The sequence below is a fragment of the Mauremys mutica genome, chromosome 8 (genome assembly GCF_020497125.1).
Source record: "Mauremys mutica isolate MM-2020 ecotype Southern chromosome 8, ASM2049712v1, whole genome shotgun sequence".
Classification (NCBI taxonomy): domain Eukaryota; kingdom Metazoa; phylum Chordata; order Testudines; family Geoemydidae; genus Mauremys; species Mauremys mutica.
In genome coordinates this window covers 42,912,469-42,932,905 of record NC_059079.1, presented here as the reverse complement: position 1 = coordinate 42,932,905, position 20,437 = coordinate 42,912,469, and the positions used below count along the sequence as shown (strand labels likewise).

General features: G+C 40.8%; 1 protein-coding gene across 5 annotated transcripts in view; it reads left to right on the top strand.

Moving 5' to 3' along the window:
- WDR47 (WD repeat domain 47) overlaps positions 1–20,437 on the top strand; it is a 44,472-nt gene that overhangs the window by 20,260 nt on the left and 3,775 nt on the right. For 2 of the 5 annotated variants that reach the window (XM_045027113.1, XM_045027114.1), the window contains 8 exons: positions 211–337; positions 3,062–3,240; positions 4,854–5,111; positions 6,871–6,946; positions 13,705–13,862; positions 15,162–15,242; positions 16,947–17,116; positions 19,778–19,948. In XM_045027113.1, coding sequence (XP_044883048.1) covers positions 211–337; positions 3,062–3,240; positions 4,854–5,111; positions 6,871–6,946; positions 13,705–13,862; positions 15,162–15,242; positions 16,947–17,116; positions 19,778–19,948 — 1,220 coding nt within the window. The remainder of the gene's footprint in view (positions 1–210; positions 338–3,061; positions 3,241–4,853; positions 5,112–6,870; positions 6,947–13,704; positions 13,863–15,161; positions 15,243–16,946; positions 17,117–19,777; positions 19,949–20,437) is intronic. The other 3 variants (XM_045027115.1, XM_045027117.1, XM_045027116.1) reach the window with 3 other exon arrangements.

The following is a 20,437-nucleotide window of genomic DNA, read 5'->3' as shown; positions in this document are numbered from 1 at the left end:
TTAGGGCTAGCAACTGTTAGTGTAATAGGTTAAAATGGGATATTTTTTTCTGCTCTGCCAGTAATATCTTTGGGCTTCATATAATGGGGTGCTCTGTACATAATCATTTCAGGATTTATTCTATAAATATATATTTCTTTGCTTATTAGAGGACTTTCTATTAGTCAGATTTCACAAATAAAACTCTTCTCTTTTCCATATCACTGAAAGAAGTGATACTCCTGTGGAGCCGCAGCATTCCATTGGCAGTGAGACCATGTGCCAGAGTTCAGTTCCAGAAAATGAGCCAGTAAATGGAGCGCAGAATCAAGGACCAGCCAAACCAGAAAAAAATGAGGTAATGTTTGATGATTTCCATATAAAAAGGCCTTTTGAGCTTCCTGCTCTGATAAATTGCATAACAATTTGCCTGCTATGATGGGAACTTCATCCATGTATATGACACAGATGCTTTTGAATCTTGTTTTGCTCTAAGTAAGATACTTGCAACATAAGATATAATATATCTCATTGCCTTTCCATTAGACAAACTTTTGCTGTCATACAACTGGATGATGCAGCAGGTAAATGTGTTCTTAACTCAAATGTAACAAAAACTACTGTATATTTTAAAATATTGTGCAGTATACAAAGTTAGCATAATGATTAGAATATTCTGATCTAAGAATGAACCATTTTTGTAACTTACTTTTCTGTTTGGTAAATAAGGAATCCAATATAGAACTTACCTGCAGTTAGTTGTTTTGTGGGATGTAGTGTTAACATTTTGTATATGTCTTCCTTGTGACAACTAAGAAATTACAATTATGTGCACCCTATTGAGTGGACTATCCAATTCAGAATATAAAGATATACTCATGATGAATAACAGAAGCCTTGTTAACTGTATTTGTTAGAAAGTAAATCAGATTTAAGTTGCCCAACTTTTTTGTTTCTGTAAGCTTTCAGAAAGGTACTATAGCGCTTGAAAAACTTATCAGATGGCCAGGGAACTAAACCTAGCAGTCAGAATCTGAAAGTGTTAAGCAGGATCACAAGGGAGGTTCATGGGCTTTTCACCAAGGCTTCTCCAAGCAGCAGCAGCAGAGTGAAGTGAAATGAGAGTTGTTGGCTTTAGTGCTTCCCACTGAACAGAGTTGCCTTCACTTTCCACCACCCAAATATCGACCTCTTTATTCAACAACAATGGATTGCAGTGTTTGCTGGATATTTGTGTTACAATTACTGGTATTGAAATAGTGACCAATTGGGGACATATCTGGGTCAAATTGTGAACCCCATTTTGTTCTGAGAACACCACTTGGTGATTGTAACTTTCACTCTCACCTTAACGCTGTATTGTAACCTTCATGCTGGATGAAGACATAATCAGGTAGTGTTGAAAATCAGTCTAATCTTGACAAGGTTAGTCTACTTGAGACATTATGTGCACGTGCTAGGGTGTGGGACACCTCAAAGAAGACTAAGCTATCAAGAGCCATCAGCACTGAATGACTCTTCCCTACTAGAATGATGTAGCGGAGGAGCTAGAGCTGTGCATATGGACAGAGACTTTAAAAGGAGGCTCTTTTCTCAGCAAGTGGCCACTTCTTCCTCATTGTGTAAATAAAACAGGCAAAAGAAACACTGCCTCACGTAAAGATGCTAACCAAAACCAGGACTCGCAGGCAAGGTGAGATCAGAAGGGAAGGTTGCGTTGAGGACTGTTATGGATCTATGGAAAACTTCTTCAGCTTTTTAAAAAAAATAAAATGATTGTGGTTAAGTAATTCCTTTGCTAAGCCTGTGTTCCTAACTTTACTACTGGGTTTCCCTGAAGTGGTTAATCTAGAAATCACAGTTCCCACAACTCCGTGGACTCTGGAGAAATCCCTTACCAAATGGGGGCTCGAGAGGTTCTGGGTCTAGGCAGACAGATTGTAGGATCCCAGTGCTCAAGAAGGATGCCAGAGATGGGAGCTGCATCTGTAAATGTGCCTGAGACACCCAAAACTAGGAACAGTGATTGGTTACTGCCCACACCCAGGGGGCTTAGAAGCACGTGGGATTCAGCAGTTGAATCTAAATCACAGTTGCCTGGGATCTGTCCAGAAAGGGTGACTGGGTCAGGTGGTGATAGACAACATTGTTTCCATTTGTACTTAACTCATACATCACAGTTAACCTCTTGATTAGGTGAGTGGGGATAGTTCACATCTTTCAAAACTTTTATTTTAAGCTGTCTGTAGGTTTGTGGTGACACCCTTGCATTGTTGCATACAACAGTGTTTTACTCACAACTATTAGAAACTTTTTTAAAAAAGAAAACAAGGTTTAGACTTTGCAGTATGATTCTGTGTTCCATGACACTAATTGTACAAGGTACAGATTCTTGTTCCTATTGTATCAATAGAAGATCCACCAGCTTGTCTAGTTGTCCTAAAACAGCTCCTTCTAATCTACAATTTCAAGGATTATGAGGGTGTTTTGCTTTGGGTTTCATGTAAGTGTACATATTAGTTGACAAAAGACGTCCTACTTTGTAATACTTCTGAAAAAAAGAGAATGAAATAATCTTTTTTTTCTGCTGCTTAGTAATTTTTTTTTACCTTAAATTGTGGTATTCCAGTGTTTAAATTTTGTCCCGTAGGATTGCTATAGATTTTTGCTTGTATTACTAAAGTAAAAATCTGCTCTAAAAACTGATTGCAGAAATAGCATCTTTAAGCAGTAGATAAATTTCTTATATGTATTCAGTTTTACTTGCTTACTATAGTGACAAAACCACTTTTTTTCTTCAGTCCTACAAAGCCAGATTCAAAAAATTAAAGCTTTATAACCATTAAAGCACAAACTGTCAACATCACATGTCAAAATATACAAAGCAAACATCCTTAAATCAAACTGTTCTCAAGGAGCATTTTCTTTCTTTGACGATCTGTACATTTTGATAATTATTGATTAAAAAAATTGTTGATTTTGTGTGTACAAAATTGTTGGACCTTTACCAACATTTACTATTAAAATTCTAATCCTTGTAAGCCTAATTGTGTCTAACCCAAATAATCCTTATTTTGTTAAGCTCCGTGATTCAGCAGAGCAGTTTCAAGAATATTATAGACAAAGATTACGTTACCAACAGCATTTAGAACAGAAGGAGCAACAACGACAACTGTATCAGCAAATGTTGCTTGAAGGAGGAGTAAACCAGGAAGATGGGACAGACCAGCAACAGAATCTTACTGAACAGTTTCTGAACAGGTTGGCTTTAGTTGACTGTTCCACTGATATGTCATTTTATGCTCTTCAGTACGAAATTGCCCCCTAGATCCTAATCTGCTTAGATATTCAGAATGCCAAATATGGAATTACTCTTTTTGCAGATGTACCCCAAAATAACTTTCTGGGCTAAAATTATGTTTGCCAATAAATTTTTCTGATTAATAAACTCCTCCATCATGAACAGGAATGAAAAATAACTCACTAAACAATTTAGTGAAATAGCAATGAACTTGTATACAGATATTTGAAGCTGTTTGTGGTCTCTCTTTAAATGTTTTATACTAAGATAACCCTGTAATTGGGAGAGCTTTTCTCCATATTGGCTTATATTTAGACAATTCATTACTAAGATTTGGGATATTGATATGAAAATCATGAGGAAAGCCAACTAACTTCTAACAAGAACAAATCTGCTTTAATAGTCATATTCTTTGGAAGCTCAAATAGGCAACTGACTCACTTTTCATTTTTCCTCGGTTTTATAATATAATGAACTTAATTCAAACCAAGCAGCAACTAAAAAGCTGGCTTTGGGTATTTTGGTCTAAAAATAATGACAGTTGTCATTGTGTTAGGATTCTAAAGCTACAAATCCCTCTTCAAATACAGTATCCTCTAACTGGTCAAAATGTGAGTAAGTAGACATACATTTTGCAAAGAAAAGCTTGGCATCCCCCCCTCCCCTTCCCTCGCACCTCTACTCAAAAAAAGTTTTACTAACTTTTTGATGTCTGCTGATTACAGATTATAATCTGACTTTTTCCAGTAAAGCACTTGAGCACACGTAAATTCAAGTATGTAAAGTTTTGAAGAGCAGTGGGCACTGTCTTGAGTTCTCTGTTTGGTGTTCCCTTCAGGTTCCCTGCTTTTGACCCTTTGCCCTCACACCTGTCCTTGTTTTTTCTTCTGTTGTCCCCCATATTTATTTGAGTCCTGTGATCAGTGGCTCCTCCCCTTAGGCAGGGGAAGGGCCTTTCGCCATGGGTGGGGTTCTGCTGGCCCACTTCCTGGACCTCAACAAGACCGCTCTCTTGCAGTTGTCTGGTCTGACTTTGTCACATAATAGATTCACTCTAGAAACCTTATGATCTTGAAATCCCCAAAATATAATTATTTCAGTTATGCAGTAAATACATAACCTAAAATAAAGTGGTCAATGTTTGATTCTAGTTATCTTCGTTACTTTCTATGGTTCTCTTATGAGTGTGATATTAGGTTGTCACTTTGGTGACAAAGTGTAAAGAAGTATTTTTTATTATTATGATGTAAGAAATAGATATTAAATTTAAAGGAAAACTTATTTTTTACTTTGACATCTTGTCAGTTTGTTCATATGGAAATACACTTCCTTTCATGTTGACAAGGTGGGGTTAAAGCATGTCAAAAATATTATCACTCTTTAAGTAAATGGGCTGCTAAAAATCTTTGGGTTAAACACCATTGTAATTAAATATAATCTTCAGACTTTTCATAGATTAATTCTTATACCTACCATGCTCCTGGGCAACATGGGTACAACTTCACTTTTCAAGTTCCCATATTATAAACTGTTTCTTTAACTTTTATTGTCTGTTTTCATCAACCCTATGCAGGTCTATTCAAAAGTTGGGAGAGTTAAACATCGGTATAGACACTCTTGAAAATGATGTGCAGACGCTCAGCCAGCAATGTAATGGGAGCAAAGGGCATGCATCTAACACGCCAGCAACTAGCTTCGTATCACCACCTCCAGATGTTAGTCAGAGAATAGGTACTGATAGCCAAAATGTTAATACGAGCACTCCTCAAAAGCGTGGATCAACAAATCAGATACCCTTTCTTGAAGAATCGCCTGTCCGTGGGAGTAAAACGTAAGCACTAAAGATTGTTCAGAGCTGGAAATGTTGCTAATCTTCAGTTAATACTATGAGTATGGGTATTGTATTTTCAAAACTAGAAAATTCATTTATTTGTGATGTATAGAACGCTATGACCTGACCTGAATCCAATGGGACCTGACTAAAAGTGTTAGGTCCAGATCAGGTGGGAAAACAGGTGGGTTAGGTTGACGCTCCTCCTCCTGCTGTGGAGTCTGAAGGGGAGGCAGTATGCCCCGCTCCTGTTGTCCTCTGCCACCTTGCTGCACTGTGCATGCTGCAAAGTGAATGTGCTGAGGAGTTGTAGCACTCTCAGGTCATGTCTACGCTTCCCGGGGATCAACGCTGTTGTGATCGAGGCAGCAGCTGGGGTCGATTTAGCGGGTCCACTAAATCGACAGCAGAGTGTTCTTTGGTTGATTCCAGTACTCCCCCAGAACAAAAGGAGTAAGGTAAGTCAACAGGAGAGCATGTCCCGTCAATGCAGCGTGGTGTAAACACTGCGGTAAATCGACCTAAGCTACGTCAACTGTAGCTATGTTATTCACGTATCTGGAGTAGCATAACTTAGGTCGACTTACCCCGGTAATTTAGACAAGGCCTCACTCTATAGCACAGGGGTAGGCAACCTATGGCATGGGTGCCGAAGGCGGCACGCGAGCTGACTTTCAGTGGCACTCACATTGCCCGGGTCCTGGCCACCAGTCCAGGGGGCTCTGCATTTTAATTTAATTTTAAATGAAGCTTCTTAAACATTTTAAAAACCTTATTTACTTTACATACAACAATAGTTTAGTTATATATTATAGACTTATAGAAAGAGACCTTCTAAAACGTTAAAATGTATTACTGGCACACACAACCTTAAATCAGAGTGAATAAATGAAGACTCGGCACACCACTTCTGAAAGGTTGCCAACCCCTGCTATAGCACATACAGTGCAGCTGGGGATGGTGAATGACAGGAGCAGCGCACACAGCCACCACCGCATGGAGCTGACACCATGAGCGGGAGGAGGGGAGCCCACTCCAGGAGCAGCAGGCAGTATCGGGTTTGAAGAGAAGGGACCGGGCTTGGCCATAAAATGACTGAACTCTCTCAAGGTCAGGTCTGGTGGGCTTGGGTTGAAAAATCAGGCTCTAGCAGACCTCCAGTGATATACAGTTCTTGCCAAATGGTCAGTGTAAACTCAGTTCACTTTTTTTCAGTTCACTTAGATTTCTGCTTTTGATAGAGCACCTTGTAAAGAATATATACTGATATTTTTTGCTCCCTATTTGTATAAGTCTTACCAGTTATTTTCCATTTTACTGAGTGACTGCCTACACAGGGAACCTGTAAAACTGACTATACATCTCCTGTATAATGCAGAAAGTAATGGGGCAGGGAGAGAGAGAGACTTACTCTCTTTCCTTTCTTTAGATGTTGCTTGTAGTAATAGTAAATACAACACTCCCAGATAAGTTAATTTTCAAGATGACAATGTTGCTTTTTAGTTATATATTTAACATTTTATTTTACTTTGCAAAAATATTTTAAAAAATTCTGTAAAATGATGGCTTATTATTAATGTGTCAGACATAAGTGCTACTGTTGGTCCTATAAATTAATGAGTTAATTCTGAGTGCCTGGTTGGATATTGTTGTTCTAGTCAGAATATGTTCACCGAACAGACAAATTAGAAATGAGAAAGATCTGCTTACCTTGTGTTTTGCACTGATTTTTTTTTTAATTTTTTAAAAAACCGAACAGTATGGCAGAACACACTATCATTCAGCCACAACTTGAAGATTCTTCAGGGAATCTAACTAGGACAAGAGGTGATGAGGTGAGACTTTTTTTAAAGGGTATTTATATTATCCTTACAGGACACAGCCTTTGAATCTGACTATATAATATCTTAATAATATTAGATGTTAAGAGCAATAGTATTTTTAATGAGTTTCTAATACATGCCAACTTTCAAAATGAAGAAAATGCAGATGAGGGTTAAGACTAAATGGGGGTGTGAGGTGGCTGGATGCAGCGAAATTTCAGGCTCCCCTCCTATCCACCCCAAAACAATTCCCTCTCCATGAAAATCTACTCAGACTGCAACTTGCTCTTTTAAGTCCTTACCATCAGTGCTCTCCTATGCTGGCCCTCAAAATACTGCTTATGGGACTTTGTCTATTACCTTCATAAAGTAATATTTGGAGTATTCTGAATGGAGTCAGGCAGCACATAACTACCTTCCTTACAAAGTGGAGGGTTTGGTATACTGTGGGGGACACATACCATGATGATAAATGTATCAAATGACCAGATATTAATTCTTTGCATACTCTGATTCTAAGAAGGGAACCTAGACCATTTTCTTTTTCTGTTATAAGAAGGCTTTGTGGAGTAGCCCGTTTCTCACCCCACTCCCATCCACCCGCTTACCATCCAAAAAACCTCTTTCATAGCGGTAGGGATCTTCAAGGCTTCTGCCTCTTTTCTTGCTTGTAGGAGAAAGGGAAGGGAGAATGCTGGGTGGCTCCAAAATGCTTGTTGGCCCAAGAACAATCAGAGGGAGTAGAGCACTGACCATATCATACAGTGCTGAGGCAAATACACCCATGAAAGGAGTTGCTGTTGCCACACTGAGGGACATATTTTTGCAGGTGGTTCTGTTTCCCCCCCAGTTTGGAGTTCTGATCTATGAGTGCTTGTTCATGTCAGTTCCGGTCAGAGGTGTGTGTCTGTGTCAAAAGAATTTTCCCCTAGCAGTATCCGTCATGTTGGTCCGGGCACCCCACTGAGTGGCATCTTCATGGTGCTCAATATAGGGCCCTACCAACCCACCACCCACTCAGTTCCTTCTTACCGTCAGTGCTGGAACTTCCCCTTGCTCTTGTCGTGAGGAGCACATTTGGCAGTCTGTTTATAGTTATTCATTAGTTTTTGTAGTTAGTGTTAAGTAGTTAGTAGGTACTTAGGGTTAGTTCTTAAGTTTCCTTTGGGGGGGGTTCCCTCCAACGCTATCCAGGCACTCAGGCATGCCGCGGTCTCCAGGCTTCAAAGCCTGTGAAGTCTGTGGCAAGTGTATGCCCAGAAGCAATCCTTAGACTTTGTGTGTGAAGTGTTTGTGGGAGAGCCTTCAAAAGGATCTCTGTAAGATATGCAGGGGGTCAGGACATTTCACCCCAGGACATTTTAAAAGATAGGGATGAGTGCCTGAAGATCCTACTAATGGAATTGGCACTCCGTCCCAAGTCCAACCCCAGGTCGGCGGACCCTGCACCGAATACCTCCTCGGTACCTTGGCTACCAAGGTCCCTCCCCAAAGAATCGGGAGGCAAAACGACTCTACCTTTTCAGGAGAAAAGTCTACTCTACTAGCGGCTTGCAGCTCGGCATTTCTAATCAGCAGGCCATTGTCAGCAGGTACTGCTATAATGCATGCAGGACAATGGGAAAATTTGCGGAGCTGGTGCTGCAGGACTCCTGCACCGAGTTTTTGGCCCTGGTGGTGGAGGACAAGCTCATTTCCTGAGCTCCACTGTGGGCCACACTGGACAGAGCTGATGTGGCTATTCAGGTTATGGCTACAGGGATAGCCATGAGAAGGGGTTCCTGGCTACAGGTCTTGGGCCTGCCGTACGAAGTCCAGCAGACTATTCAGGACCTCCCCTTTGAGGGTTTGGCTCTCTTCTCCAAAAAGACAGACAAAAGGCTACATAGCCTAAAGGACATGAGAGCCACCCTCAGGTTGCTGGGCCTCCACACTTACACCACGCAGCGGAAGCACTTCAGACCGCAACCTCCTCTGCGGTTTTTTCAACAGAATCATCAAGATGATTCCCCGAGGAGGAATAGGAGCAGCAGAAAGAGACCACATCCATTCTCAAGCCAGGGCTCTGGCTAACCCAGGCCACCTTCGGGCCAGAAACAGGCCTTTTGAAGGTGTGCATGAGGACGGCACACCAATGAACTAACTGGATCCAACCCACTGTACTTTCTCGTCCCGACTATCCCCTTTCTACCCTGGTTGGTCCTGTTTCACATTGGGCTGTTGGGTGTGCCACATGGTTGAAAGGGAATACTCCCTCCAATTCTCAGCCCTCCCACCCTTCTAACTCCCTTCCCCATCCCTCTTCAGGCACCCTTCTCATGAGCAACTCCTGTCGCTGGGAGAAGTGGAAGAGGCTCCTCAGGAGCTGAAGAGCAAGGGCTTCTATTCCTGGTATTTCCTAATACCGAAAGCCAAAGACAGGCTCAGGCCCATCCTAGACCTGCAAGAGCTCAACAAGTTCATGAAGAAACTCAAGTTCTGCATGATCTCCTTCGCATCCATCATCCCTTCCTTGGATCCAGGGGACTGGTATGCTGCCCTTGACTTAAAGGACGTGTACTTTGGTATAGCAATTACACTGTCCCACAGAAGATACCTCAGGTTTTTGGTGAGCAACAACCACTGCCAGTTCCCGGTGCTCCTGTTTGGCCTGTCAGCGGCGCCTTATGTGTTTACCAAGTGCATGGCAGTCATGGCCACGTTCCTATGCAGGCAGCAGGTATGAGTGTTGCTGTACTTCAACGATTGGCTGATCAAGGGCTCAAGTGGAGTCACAAGTCAACTTCATAAGAATGACGTTTGACAAACTGGGCCTTCTCCTGAACGTGGTGAAATCAACTCTGTCCCTTATTCAGCAAATAGAGATCATAGGGGTAGTACTGGACTTAACACAAGCCACGGCATACCTCCCGGAAGTGAGGTTTTGGGCCATGGGCGATATCATTTGAAGTCTCAGGCAGTTCCCCACCACCACAGCGAGGAATTGCCTGAAACTTCTAGGATACATGGCTGCTTGTACCCATGTGGTGCAACACACCAGGCTCGGACTCCAGCCTCTCCAATCATGGCTAGTCTCAGTGTATTGGCCAGCTCGGGACAGTTTGGACAGGGTCGTGACTCTGCCTTGCTCGGTCCTCGACTCCCTCCTGTGGTGGCTCAACCTGCAGGTAGTGTGTGCAGGGGTCCCCCTTTACCAGTCCTCAGCCATTCCTCTCACTAGTGACAGACGTATCAGCCATGGGCTGGGAGCTCATCTGGGAGACCTCAGGACACAAGGCCTCTGGTCTCAAGCGGAACTCGCTCTCCATCAGTATCAGAGAGCTGAGAGTGGTACCCCTGACATGCAAGACTTCCGAGCCCACTTGACTGGGAGATGTGTATCAGTTATTACAGACAACACCACGGCGATGTTTTATATCAACAAGTTGGGGGTGCATGCTCCTCTCCCCTGTGTTTCAGGAAGCCCTTAGGCTGTGGGACTTTTTTGTGTAGAACATTCAATACGCCTACAAGCATCATACCTCCCTGGAATGGAGAACAAGTTGGCGGCCTATCTCAATTCCACGGCCATGAGTGGTCCCTATGCCTGGATGTCACAAACTACATCTTCCAGTGTGGGATTTTCCCCAAATAGACCTCTTTGCTATACAACACAACAGGAAGTGCCAGCGGTTTTGCTTCTTCCTGAATCACAGCCTGAGCTCCATCGCAGATGCGTTCCTCCTTGCATGGGGAGGCCATCTCCTATATGCGCTTCCACCTATCCCTCTTTTTCACAAAGTGCTCCTCAAGATTTGGAGGGAACAACCTTCAGTGACATTGATAGCTCCAGTCTGGCCCCACCAATATTGGTACACATCACTCCTGGAAATGTTCGTGGAAGCCCCAGTCACCTTGCCACTCTTCCCGGATTTAATAACTCAGGATCACGGCCATCTCCAGCACCCGAACCTCGAGTCATTGCACCTCACTGTGTGGAAGCTCCATGGCTGAACCCAGTGGAGCTCTCCTGTTTGGACCCAGTCAAAAAAGTTCTCCTTGGCAGTAGGAAACCCTCCACCAGGGCTACCTACCTAGCCAAATGGAAGAGGTTTTTGATCTGGTCAGTGCAACGCTGTCCATCTCTGATGCTTGTGTCCATAGTCCAGTATAAGGGGTATCTTCTCCAGCTTAAGCAGCAAGGACTGTACATGTCATCAATAAGTGTTCACTTGGTTGCCATCTCTGCCTTCCATCCAGGTGTAGAGGGCCGGTTGGTTTTTGCCAACCCTATGGTCAGCCATGTCCTGAAAGGTCTCGATAGACTATATCTGCACGTCCGACAACCGGTCCCGACCTGGGACCTCAATTTGATCCTTCCCAAATTGATGGGTCCACCCTTTGAACCACTGGTGACTTGTTCCCTGCTCTACCTCTAGTACAAAGTGACGTTTCTGGTAGCGATAACCTCAGCCAAGAGGGTGTCTTAGCTCAAGGCCCTAAAAACAGAACCCCCTTACACTGTATTCTATAAGGACAAGGTTCAGCTCAGGCCACATCCAGCTTTCCTCCTGAAGGTTGTCTCCCAATTTCACATCAACCAAGACATCTTCCTCCCAGTGTTCTATTCTAAGCTCCATGCAAGCGTTAGAGAGCAGAGGCTTCATTCAATGGACATCCACAGAGCGCTAGCCTTTTACATTGAAAGAACGAAACCATTCTGGAAGTCCATTCAACTGTTTGTGGCTGTGGCAGACAGGATGAAAGGTCTTCTAGTCTCCTCTCAACCAATTTTGTCATGGATCATGTCCTGCATCCATGAGTGCTATAACCTGGCAGAGGTGTCTGCTCCACACCCCACTCCTGCTCACAGTACATTCCACCAGGATGCAGGCTGCTTCAGCAGCCTTTCAGGCACATGTTTCCATCCAGGAAATATGCAGAGCGGTGACGTGGTCCTCAATACATACCTTCACATCACATTATGCTATCACCCAGCAGGCCAGAGACGGCGCAGCCTTTGGTAGAGCAGTGCTCCAGTCAGCGAACATCTGAACTCCGACCCTGCTTCTGGAATTTAGGCTTGGGAATCATCTGATTGGAACTGACATGAACTTGAAGAAGAAGAAAAAATGGTTACTCACCTTCTCGTAATTGTTGTTCTTCGAGATGTGTTGTTCATGCCCATTCCAATACCCACCCAACTACCCCTCTGTCGGAGCAGCCGGCAAGAAGGAACTGAGGAGGTGGTGGGTCGGTAGGGCTCTATAGTGAGCGCCATGAAGGCACCGCTCCAGGGGGTGCCCGGACCAACCTGCTAGGGGGAAAAATCTTCCAGCTGCTGTCCACGCACTTACGCCCATGATTGGAATGGACATGAACAACACATCTTGGAGAACAACAGTTACGAGAAGGTGAGTAACTGTTTTTTCAAAAACATCTGCTTTACTACACACATTCAAAACAGTAGAGAAATGGTATTGGAGATTCCTGATAGCATATGGGAGGATATATAATGGAAGTCATTACCATTATAAACATTAAGGTCCAAATTTTCCAGTGTCCACTATTTTTAATGGCCAAACTTGGTCTTTGATGGATAAATTAATCTTAAAAGTGCTCACATTTATCAGTGATTTAAGAGGTACAGCCCCATATTATGGATTACAGGAGTGGCTTGAACTGGTTTCATTATAAGCACAACTTTGAATCCCTTCTAACTTTCAGCATAAACTATCTTTTGTCTGAAATTTTTTGTACTTAATGTCATTTCAAAGAGGGATTTTGGTTCAAAGGTTATTTTTGGAGGAGGCATTTGGGGATTTGGTTTTTTATTTTATTTTTAATTTAAAGTAAGTTGTGAAAGCAGGTTGAGTTACAGGAGTCTTCAAAATATAACTAGTAATTTTTTGAGATTTTTAATTTTCATAAAGAAATAAAATACAAAAAGTAAACTATTTGCTGCTTGTATATGCTACCAAATACTGCATAATTTATAACTTTTTAAAAGTTTTGTGCATCTGCTACTCAAGAGTCTTGAAGTCTTTCTGTTTAGTTCTAATTTTCCTATATATTTAAATCGGAAAATAAATTGGTACAAGTATTCTGCAGAGAATATTGTATGCTTGTAACATGTAACATTATACTGTAATATCTTTTACTGTGTATTTTAGTTTCTTCTTAGTCTAGTACAAATAGCACCAGAGGTTGTGAAATGTCACTTCACCTGTTCAGTATTAGGCGGCTTTCCCTTAACCCACGAGTCTTCCATCTTAATTGGCTATTTTACAGCTGTATGTAAAATATTAAGCTGAATTTTTAAAAAATTACAATAGTTGGATGGTTTTGAGGAAGGAAAGAAGCATTTTATTGGTTCCTAATTTGGAAGTAGAAGAAATAGGAACAAACTCTTGCAAAGAAGAACACTTTAACAACTAAAATATTTAAAGGTTTTCAAGTTCTTTGCTCAGAAAAATGTGAGGTTATGCCATCTTTGTTTTAGTTTGGTTTTGTGTAAGCATTCTTGTAGGTCTTTTAGAAGAACCTTTGGAAAAACTCTTCCTTACATGATTTTGTTAAGATCAAGATGCTATGATATCTTTACTCTCCGTATCACAAACAGTCAAGGGATGTTCCTCCCAGTCTTTCCCCTATAAGCTTTACATTTGAATACATTTTTTTTTAAACGGGGATGGATTTTAACTTCTCTCAGCCTTGAAAATGTGTGTAAGCGATTAAAAATGTAGTTATGTTTGTGAACCTATTGTGACTGTCACACTTTTACACAACAGGATGATAAATCAAAAAAGCAATTCATTTGTATTAATACTCTAGAAGATACACAAGCTGTCAGAGCGGTGGCTTTTCATCCGAGTGGGAGTTTATATGCTGTTGGCTCAAATTCCAAAACTTTGAGGGTGTGTGCCTATCCAGAAGTAATTAACCCAAGGTAAGAAGGAAAATAAATGAACATACAGTCCTATCATAATAATTTCTGTTCCGCTACCTATCACTAGATATCCAAAGCTGTCTGTAGATATTTCAAGTCTGTTCTTGTGTTTGAACACTTTCATTTTGTTAGTTGATTAACCTGTCAACAATGAACTGTTACAATGTTGCTTTGAAAACATAGTAACTACCAAGACAGAATAAAAAGACCAGCTGCAGTATTTTTGTGTTTGTGACTAGTTTGACTCATTCTTTCCCCTACTGCCAAGCTGTTTTGACATCAGTACTACAACTTTTCCTTTTGGTAGTATTCTTCCCCTAGAGTCTTGGACACGCTGACATTGTAAAATAAACTTTTGTTTCTTAGAATATACATTTCAGGAACAGAAAAAGATGTTATGGCAGAATGCTTCTGACCTCTTCCACTTTTGTCTTAATTTCACCTTCCTGAATTTTTATATCCTTCATATTTTCATATCCTTCAATTTTCATATTTCCTTCTTTCTTCAGAAATAAATCTTGGTCTCAAACTCACTTTCTAGTCATTGCTTCAATTCCATTACTTTTTTCTGAAAACTCTCCAACTTTTAAAAATTACTCTAAAATGGCATTCTTATTATGTGTATCTGCTCCTGATGAGTCTGGGACATCGTCCTGGTTTGGCTAAAAAGCATGCTTTAGCCTCTAATGTCCTTGGTATGCATTCTGTTTTCCTTCAAAGGTGGTAAACAAAGGAGCCAGTGAAGTTCTTATTCCAAAATGTTTGTTGTTGATGTATGAAGCAGAAAGAACATGGTTTGGGGAGATGTGGAGTGTGTTGTGGGTCCTACTCTCCACCCTCCTCTCCCGGCTCACTTATTGGTTTGGCTTGTTATGCTGGAAGTTAGAAAAATCTGTTTTTTATTTATTTATTTATTTATAAACAGATTATCCCTCTAGCCTTTAACACCCTAGTTAGTGTGTGTAATTTGATTTGGTGAACTTGATGTGACTATTGACTTGTTAAGATAGAAAATTACAGCAAAGCAAGAAACTAAAGGGAATGTTCTGAGCTTTCCGGACCTCTTCCTGAGGTCTGCCTTTACATCTCCTTACCCACTGTCTTGTCAGGCTGTAAACATAGTGAAAGATTGTTTATATTCATTATCTTGAGAAATATCTCTTGTATCTAATGAAATTCTAAAATTGCCCATTAAAAGTTAAGATTTGCTTTCTCACTTTTAAAAAGCCATAGTACACCTGGTACTCTGTCTAGTTTAAGTGCATTTAGCCTTTTTATAATTGTTTGTTTGTTATGCAGTTCCTCGTCTGTCGTCCCTCGAAAACTGATACCTGACCTAGGCAGATCTTCACTTTCTTCCTCTGTAAAGATGGCAACAGAGTAACTAGTAACTTTATTTCCTTTTATGAGCTGTCTTCTGTAACTTCAAAGTGGCCACATTATTTGCTTTCCCTGTTGCATATCTATTTAAAATCCCTTGAGATCTTGTCATTTTTTGTGCTTTTTTTCCTCTTATCATTCTTCAGTCATCCTCATTTTCCAGTTTCTGTGGCAAATTTTTTAAATGGCCTATTAGCAGTCAAAGATACTTAGGTTCTGTTGCCCTATTAGCTTCTTGCCTTTGTTAGAATGAGCTTTTATTCTCAATGTTGAATTGCATCTTAAATACACCTCTACCTCGCTATAATGCTGTCCTTGGGAGCCAAAAAAAATCTTACTGCATTATAGGTGAAACTGTGTTATACTGAACTTGCTTTGATCCACCGGAGTGTGCAATCTCCCCCCCCCCCCCCCCCACCGGAGCACTGCTTTACCACATTATATCCAAATTTGTGTTATATCGGGTGGCATTATATTGAGGTAGCGGTGTACTTTGTAGATTCCCACTAATTTCCTACAAACATTTTATTTACTCATGTCTAAATAACCCATAGAAATAATTGGAGAAAGGGAATTTCCCCTCAGCCAGATGTAAGTAAAGGCTGATTTAGGAAGTTCAGAAATAATGCCAGGAAGGTTATGACTATCATGTATAATTGAATGAGTTTTGAGAGAGTGCATTAGAGAGGAGCAGAACTAGCTGTGCTTTTTCCACAGACTGCCCCATCCTGTCTCCTTTCTTGTTAATTGGTGAAATGTTCTTGGTGTCATATTTCTCCTCTCCCTTACTTTTTAATGTCCAATACATGGAGGTAGAGTGGTATGTTGGTATGAGTAGGTCTTTAAGGTGACCTAAGAAAACCAAGGTTTAATTCCTTCCTAGGCCTCTGCAAACATTTACATAAATGCTTAACTTTAAGTACACAAGTAGTCCCATTGAAATCAAGCACATGCATAAAGTGTTGGATACAAAAAGAAATACTTCTCCCTGGTTTTCACTTGTTTTGGACTCTGAAAGTAAGTTATTGGGGTTTTTTTTTGTTTAGTTGTAGGATTTTGAGTATTTTTTTAAGACAATGCCTTTTTAATAATAGCTAAGTGTTATCTGTGTCAAACCAGGTACCTCTGGCAGACATTTCTGAATTTTGTTTCAAGATTGCTGGGTTCCCCCCCCCCCAATCAAGAACACTCATAACTTAATTAGTGTGTGTTGTAGAAAACTGTTTCAGGTCACACTTGGAATGTTTTTGTAGTGAAATATTGGAGAACATGGAGGAGCTTTCTTTGTGGTTTCTCTATTATCCTAATATTCTACCCTAGTTGCCTTCCAGCATTAAAACTAAACACTTTTTTTAAAGCAAAAGTTTAAATTGCCACCCACACTTGTCCACTTTCATTGCCCTTTAGAGGACTTGCTTATGCTTGCAAGGAATCAGACCATGATAAGTGTGGTATGGAAAATGTTTGCATAATGCATGGAAGCTAAAATTTGTTTGGGGAACATAGTTCCTGTGTGGCAGCAAAACACTATACTTTCACCCTTCGTTTAACTTTTATTGCCTAGAAAACTGAAAAATAAGTAGAAATTAACTTTCTTGACTACTTTGGATTTCTTATTACATCAAATAATACAATTGACTTACATTTTAGATTACATATTCTATATTTACATATAACAAAAATACTTATCTCTTTTTTTTCCAGTGCTTATAACACTCCTAAACAACCAGATATTCGTTTCAAAAGGAACAAACATCACAAAGGGTCAATCTACTGTGTGGCATGGAGTCCTTGTGGACAGTTGTTGGCTACTGGTTCTAATGATAAATATGTTAAAGTACTACCTTTTAATGCAGAAACTTGTAATGCAACAGGTAGGGTGTATCTATATACTGCTATAACATGTTATCATTTATTTGGGATGGTCATGTTAGTGACAAATGGCAAAGCAACTTGAGTTATACCTGTCATTATGGCAATGAAGTGTATGAGACTGTGTCTGCACTGCCTCTTTCAGCACTAAAACTTTATAGTCGTTCAGGGGTGTGAAAAAACACACCCCTGAGTAACAAAAGTTTTAGCTCTGAAAAGCGCCAGTATAGACAGCACTCCGGCGATAAAGCTACCACCCCTCGTTTGGGGGGATGGTTTTTTGTTGTTGTTTTTTAAATCCTCGCTGGGGGAGCTCTCCCCCGAGCAATAAAGCATGTCTACACAGCCCACGTCACAGCGCTGCCACGCTGTAACATGGGCAGTATGGACATACCCTTAGATTATCACACCTAGTCCTGAACCAATGGTAGGTTAAAATGCTGCCAAACCTGGGTTCCAGGTCAGAAACTTTGAGTACCTGATTTGTACTTACTCATGTTTTTGGGGGAAGGGAAATCCTGCTTGGAAGTTTGAAATGCTAGAAGATACTCAGCAGCGACAGATTAATGACTGATTTGCAGGTGAGATCAAAGAGAGTTTATTCAGAGGTGTCTGGCATACTTTTTTGGTTTCTTTAAGAAAAATATTAATAAATAAGCAGAATCTGACAGAAGGTTTTGGTCAGGAATTTCAAGATAATTAGCCTATTTTTAACTTTGATAATATATTCCAGGATAATCCAGTCACAGAAGTACAGATAATCTTATGGGACTTGGTCTTTCAACACATGCATAAATATGTTTCTTATTTTGATGTCACTGGTTTAATATTGACAATATTATTTCAGTTAGATTTTTTTGTTAACTGAAATAAAATACTATGAACAAACATATTGAAGTCTAGCTCTAGAACTGAGAATCAACTATTGGTTGAACATCAATGGTATGTCTACACAGCAAAGAAAAATCGATGCCCTGTGCCAGCTGACTCTGATTCAAGAGGCTCAGGCTGCAGAGCTATTGCATTGCTCTGTAGACTTCCAGGCTTAAACCCTAGGATCCTGCAAGGCGGGAGGGTCCCAGAGCTCAGACTACAGCCCAAGCCCAGAAGTCTGCACAGCAATGGAGATAGACATGCAGCTAACCTGCGAGCCCAAGTCAGCTGGCACAGGCCAGGCATGGGTTTTTCTTTGCTATGTAGACATACCCTTGAGAATTTTAGTTATAAATTGGGGACACATCAGTTGGAAGTAACAGAGGAGGAGAAGGACCTCAGAGTATTGGTTGATTACAGGATGACTATGAGCCGCCAATGTGATATGGCCGTTAAAAAAAGCTAATGTGGTCTGGGGATGCATCAGGCGAGGTATTTCCAGTAAAAATAAGGAGGTGTTAGTATCTTTATACAAGGCACTGGTGAGACCTCATCTGGAATATTGTGTACAGTTCTAGTCTCCCATGTTTAAGAAGGATGAATTCAAACTGGAACAGGTACAGAGAAGGGCTACTAGGATGATCCGAGGAATGGAAAACCTGTCTTACGAAAGGACACTCGAAGAGCTTGGCTTGTTTAGCCTAATGAAAAGAAGGCTGAGGAGAGATATGATTGTTCTTTAGAAATATATCAGAGGGATAAATATCAGGGAGGGAGAGGAATTATTTAAGCTTAGTACCAATGTGGACACAAGAACAAATGGATATAAACTGGACATTAGGAAATTTAGACTTGAAATTAGACGAAGGTTGCTAACCATTAGAGGAGTGAAGTTCTGGAACAGCCTTCCAAGGGGAGTAGTCGGGGCAAAAGACATATCTGGCTTCAAAACTAAGCTTGATAAGTTTATAGAGGGGATGGTATGATGGGATAGCTTAATTTTGGCAATTAATTGATCTTTGATTATTAGCAGGTAAATATGCCCAGTGGTCTGTGATGCGATGTTAGATGGGGTGGGATCTGAGTTACTACAGAGAATTCTTTCCTGGGTGCTGGCTGGTGAGTCTTGCCCGCGTGCTCAGGGTTTAACTGATCACCATATTTGGGGTCAGGAAGAAATTTTCCTCCAGGGCAGATTGGCAGAGGCCCTGGAGGTTTTTCGCCTTCCTCTGCAACGTGGGGCACGGGTCACTTGCTGGAGGATTCTCTGCACCTTGAGGTCTTTAAATCACGATTTGAGGACTTCAGTAACTCAGACATAGGTTAGGGGTTTGTTACAGGAGTGAGTGGGTGAGATTCTGTGGCCTGCGTTGTGCAGGAGGTCGGACTAGATGATCATAATGCTCCCTTCTGACCTTGAAGTCTATCAGTCTATGTTCAACCAATAGTTGATTCTCTATTCTGGAGCTAGACTTCAATATGTTTGTTCATGGTATTTTATTTCAGTTAAGATGTGAACCTCTCACAGAGGGATTAACTAATATTGAAGAAACAGAAAGTTAATATACTCTGATACACAGAAATCTGTCAGTTTGCCCATTAAGTGTGAAATTTTATCCTATGTTTATAAAGTTATATTCTCCACCTTGAAATTGTTACAAGTATCAAACTCAAGCTTTTTAGTTAATAGTAATGCACTGTCACAATAACTGCTTAAATGATTACATAATTAATTTATACTAAACAAAGTATATCTCACTCTGTTCTTGGTTTATTTTAAATTTTTTCAGGACCAGACTTGGAGTTCAGTATGCATGATGGGACAATTAGAGATCTTGCTTTTATGGAAGGCCCAGAAAGTGGTGGTGCTATTTTAATTAGCGCTGGAGCAGGAGACTGTAATATTTACACAACAGACTGCCAGCGAGGTCAAGGCCTGCATGCTCTGAGTGGCCATACTGGTATGTTTATAAAAATGCAACAGTAACAGTCTGTTCTATGCACTGGTAACAGTGACCAAATCATGCTCTTCTTATGGACAGCACCTCTGTCCTATCAACAGTGAACTCAGGAGAGATTTTATTTAATTAATCTAGACCGTTACATATTTTAAGCCCTTTGTCTCCCTGCAAATGCTAGGGAAGATGTAGAACAGGGTGTTGCCATTGTACTGGTGGCACTTCTTCAGTCCATGCCACATTGCAACCTTTCCCAAGAGATGCATATATGTGGAGTAACAGATAATAAATTGAGACCTACAGAAATCTGCTAACACAGGCTCTCTGAAGAGAGCTAGTTGATTACCTCCAACCCTCTGATCTATCCAAGACTACTACTTTCTTCAAACCAAAATAAAACATTTAATCTACTAATTGTATGCTGCTGATGATCTTACTTAATGTGTAAGAGCATATTCAGAACAATAATATGCGGAGAATTCAGTAGTGATC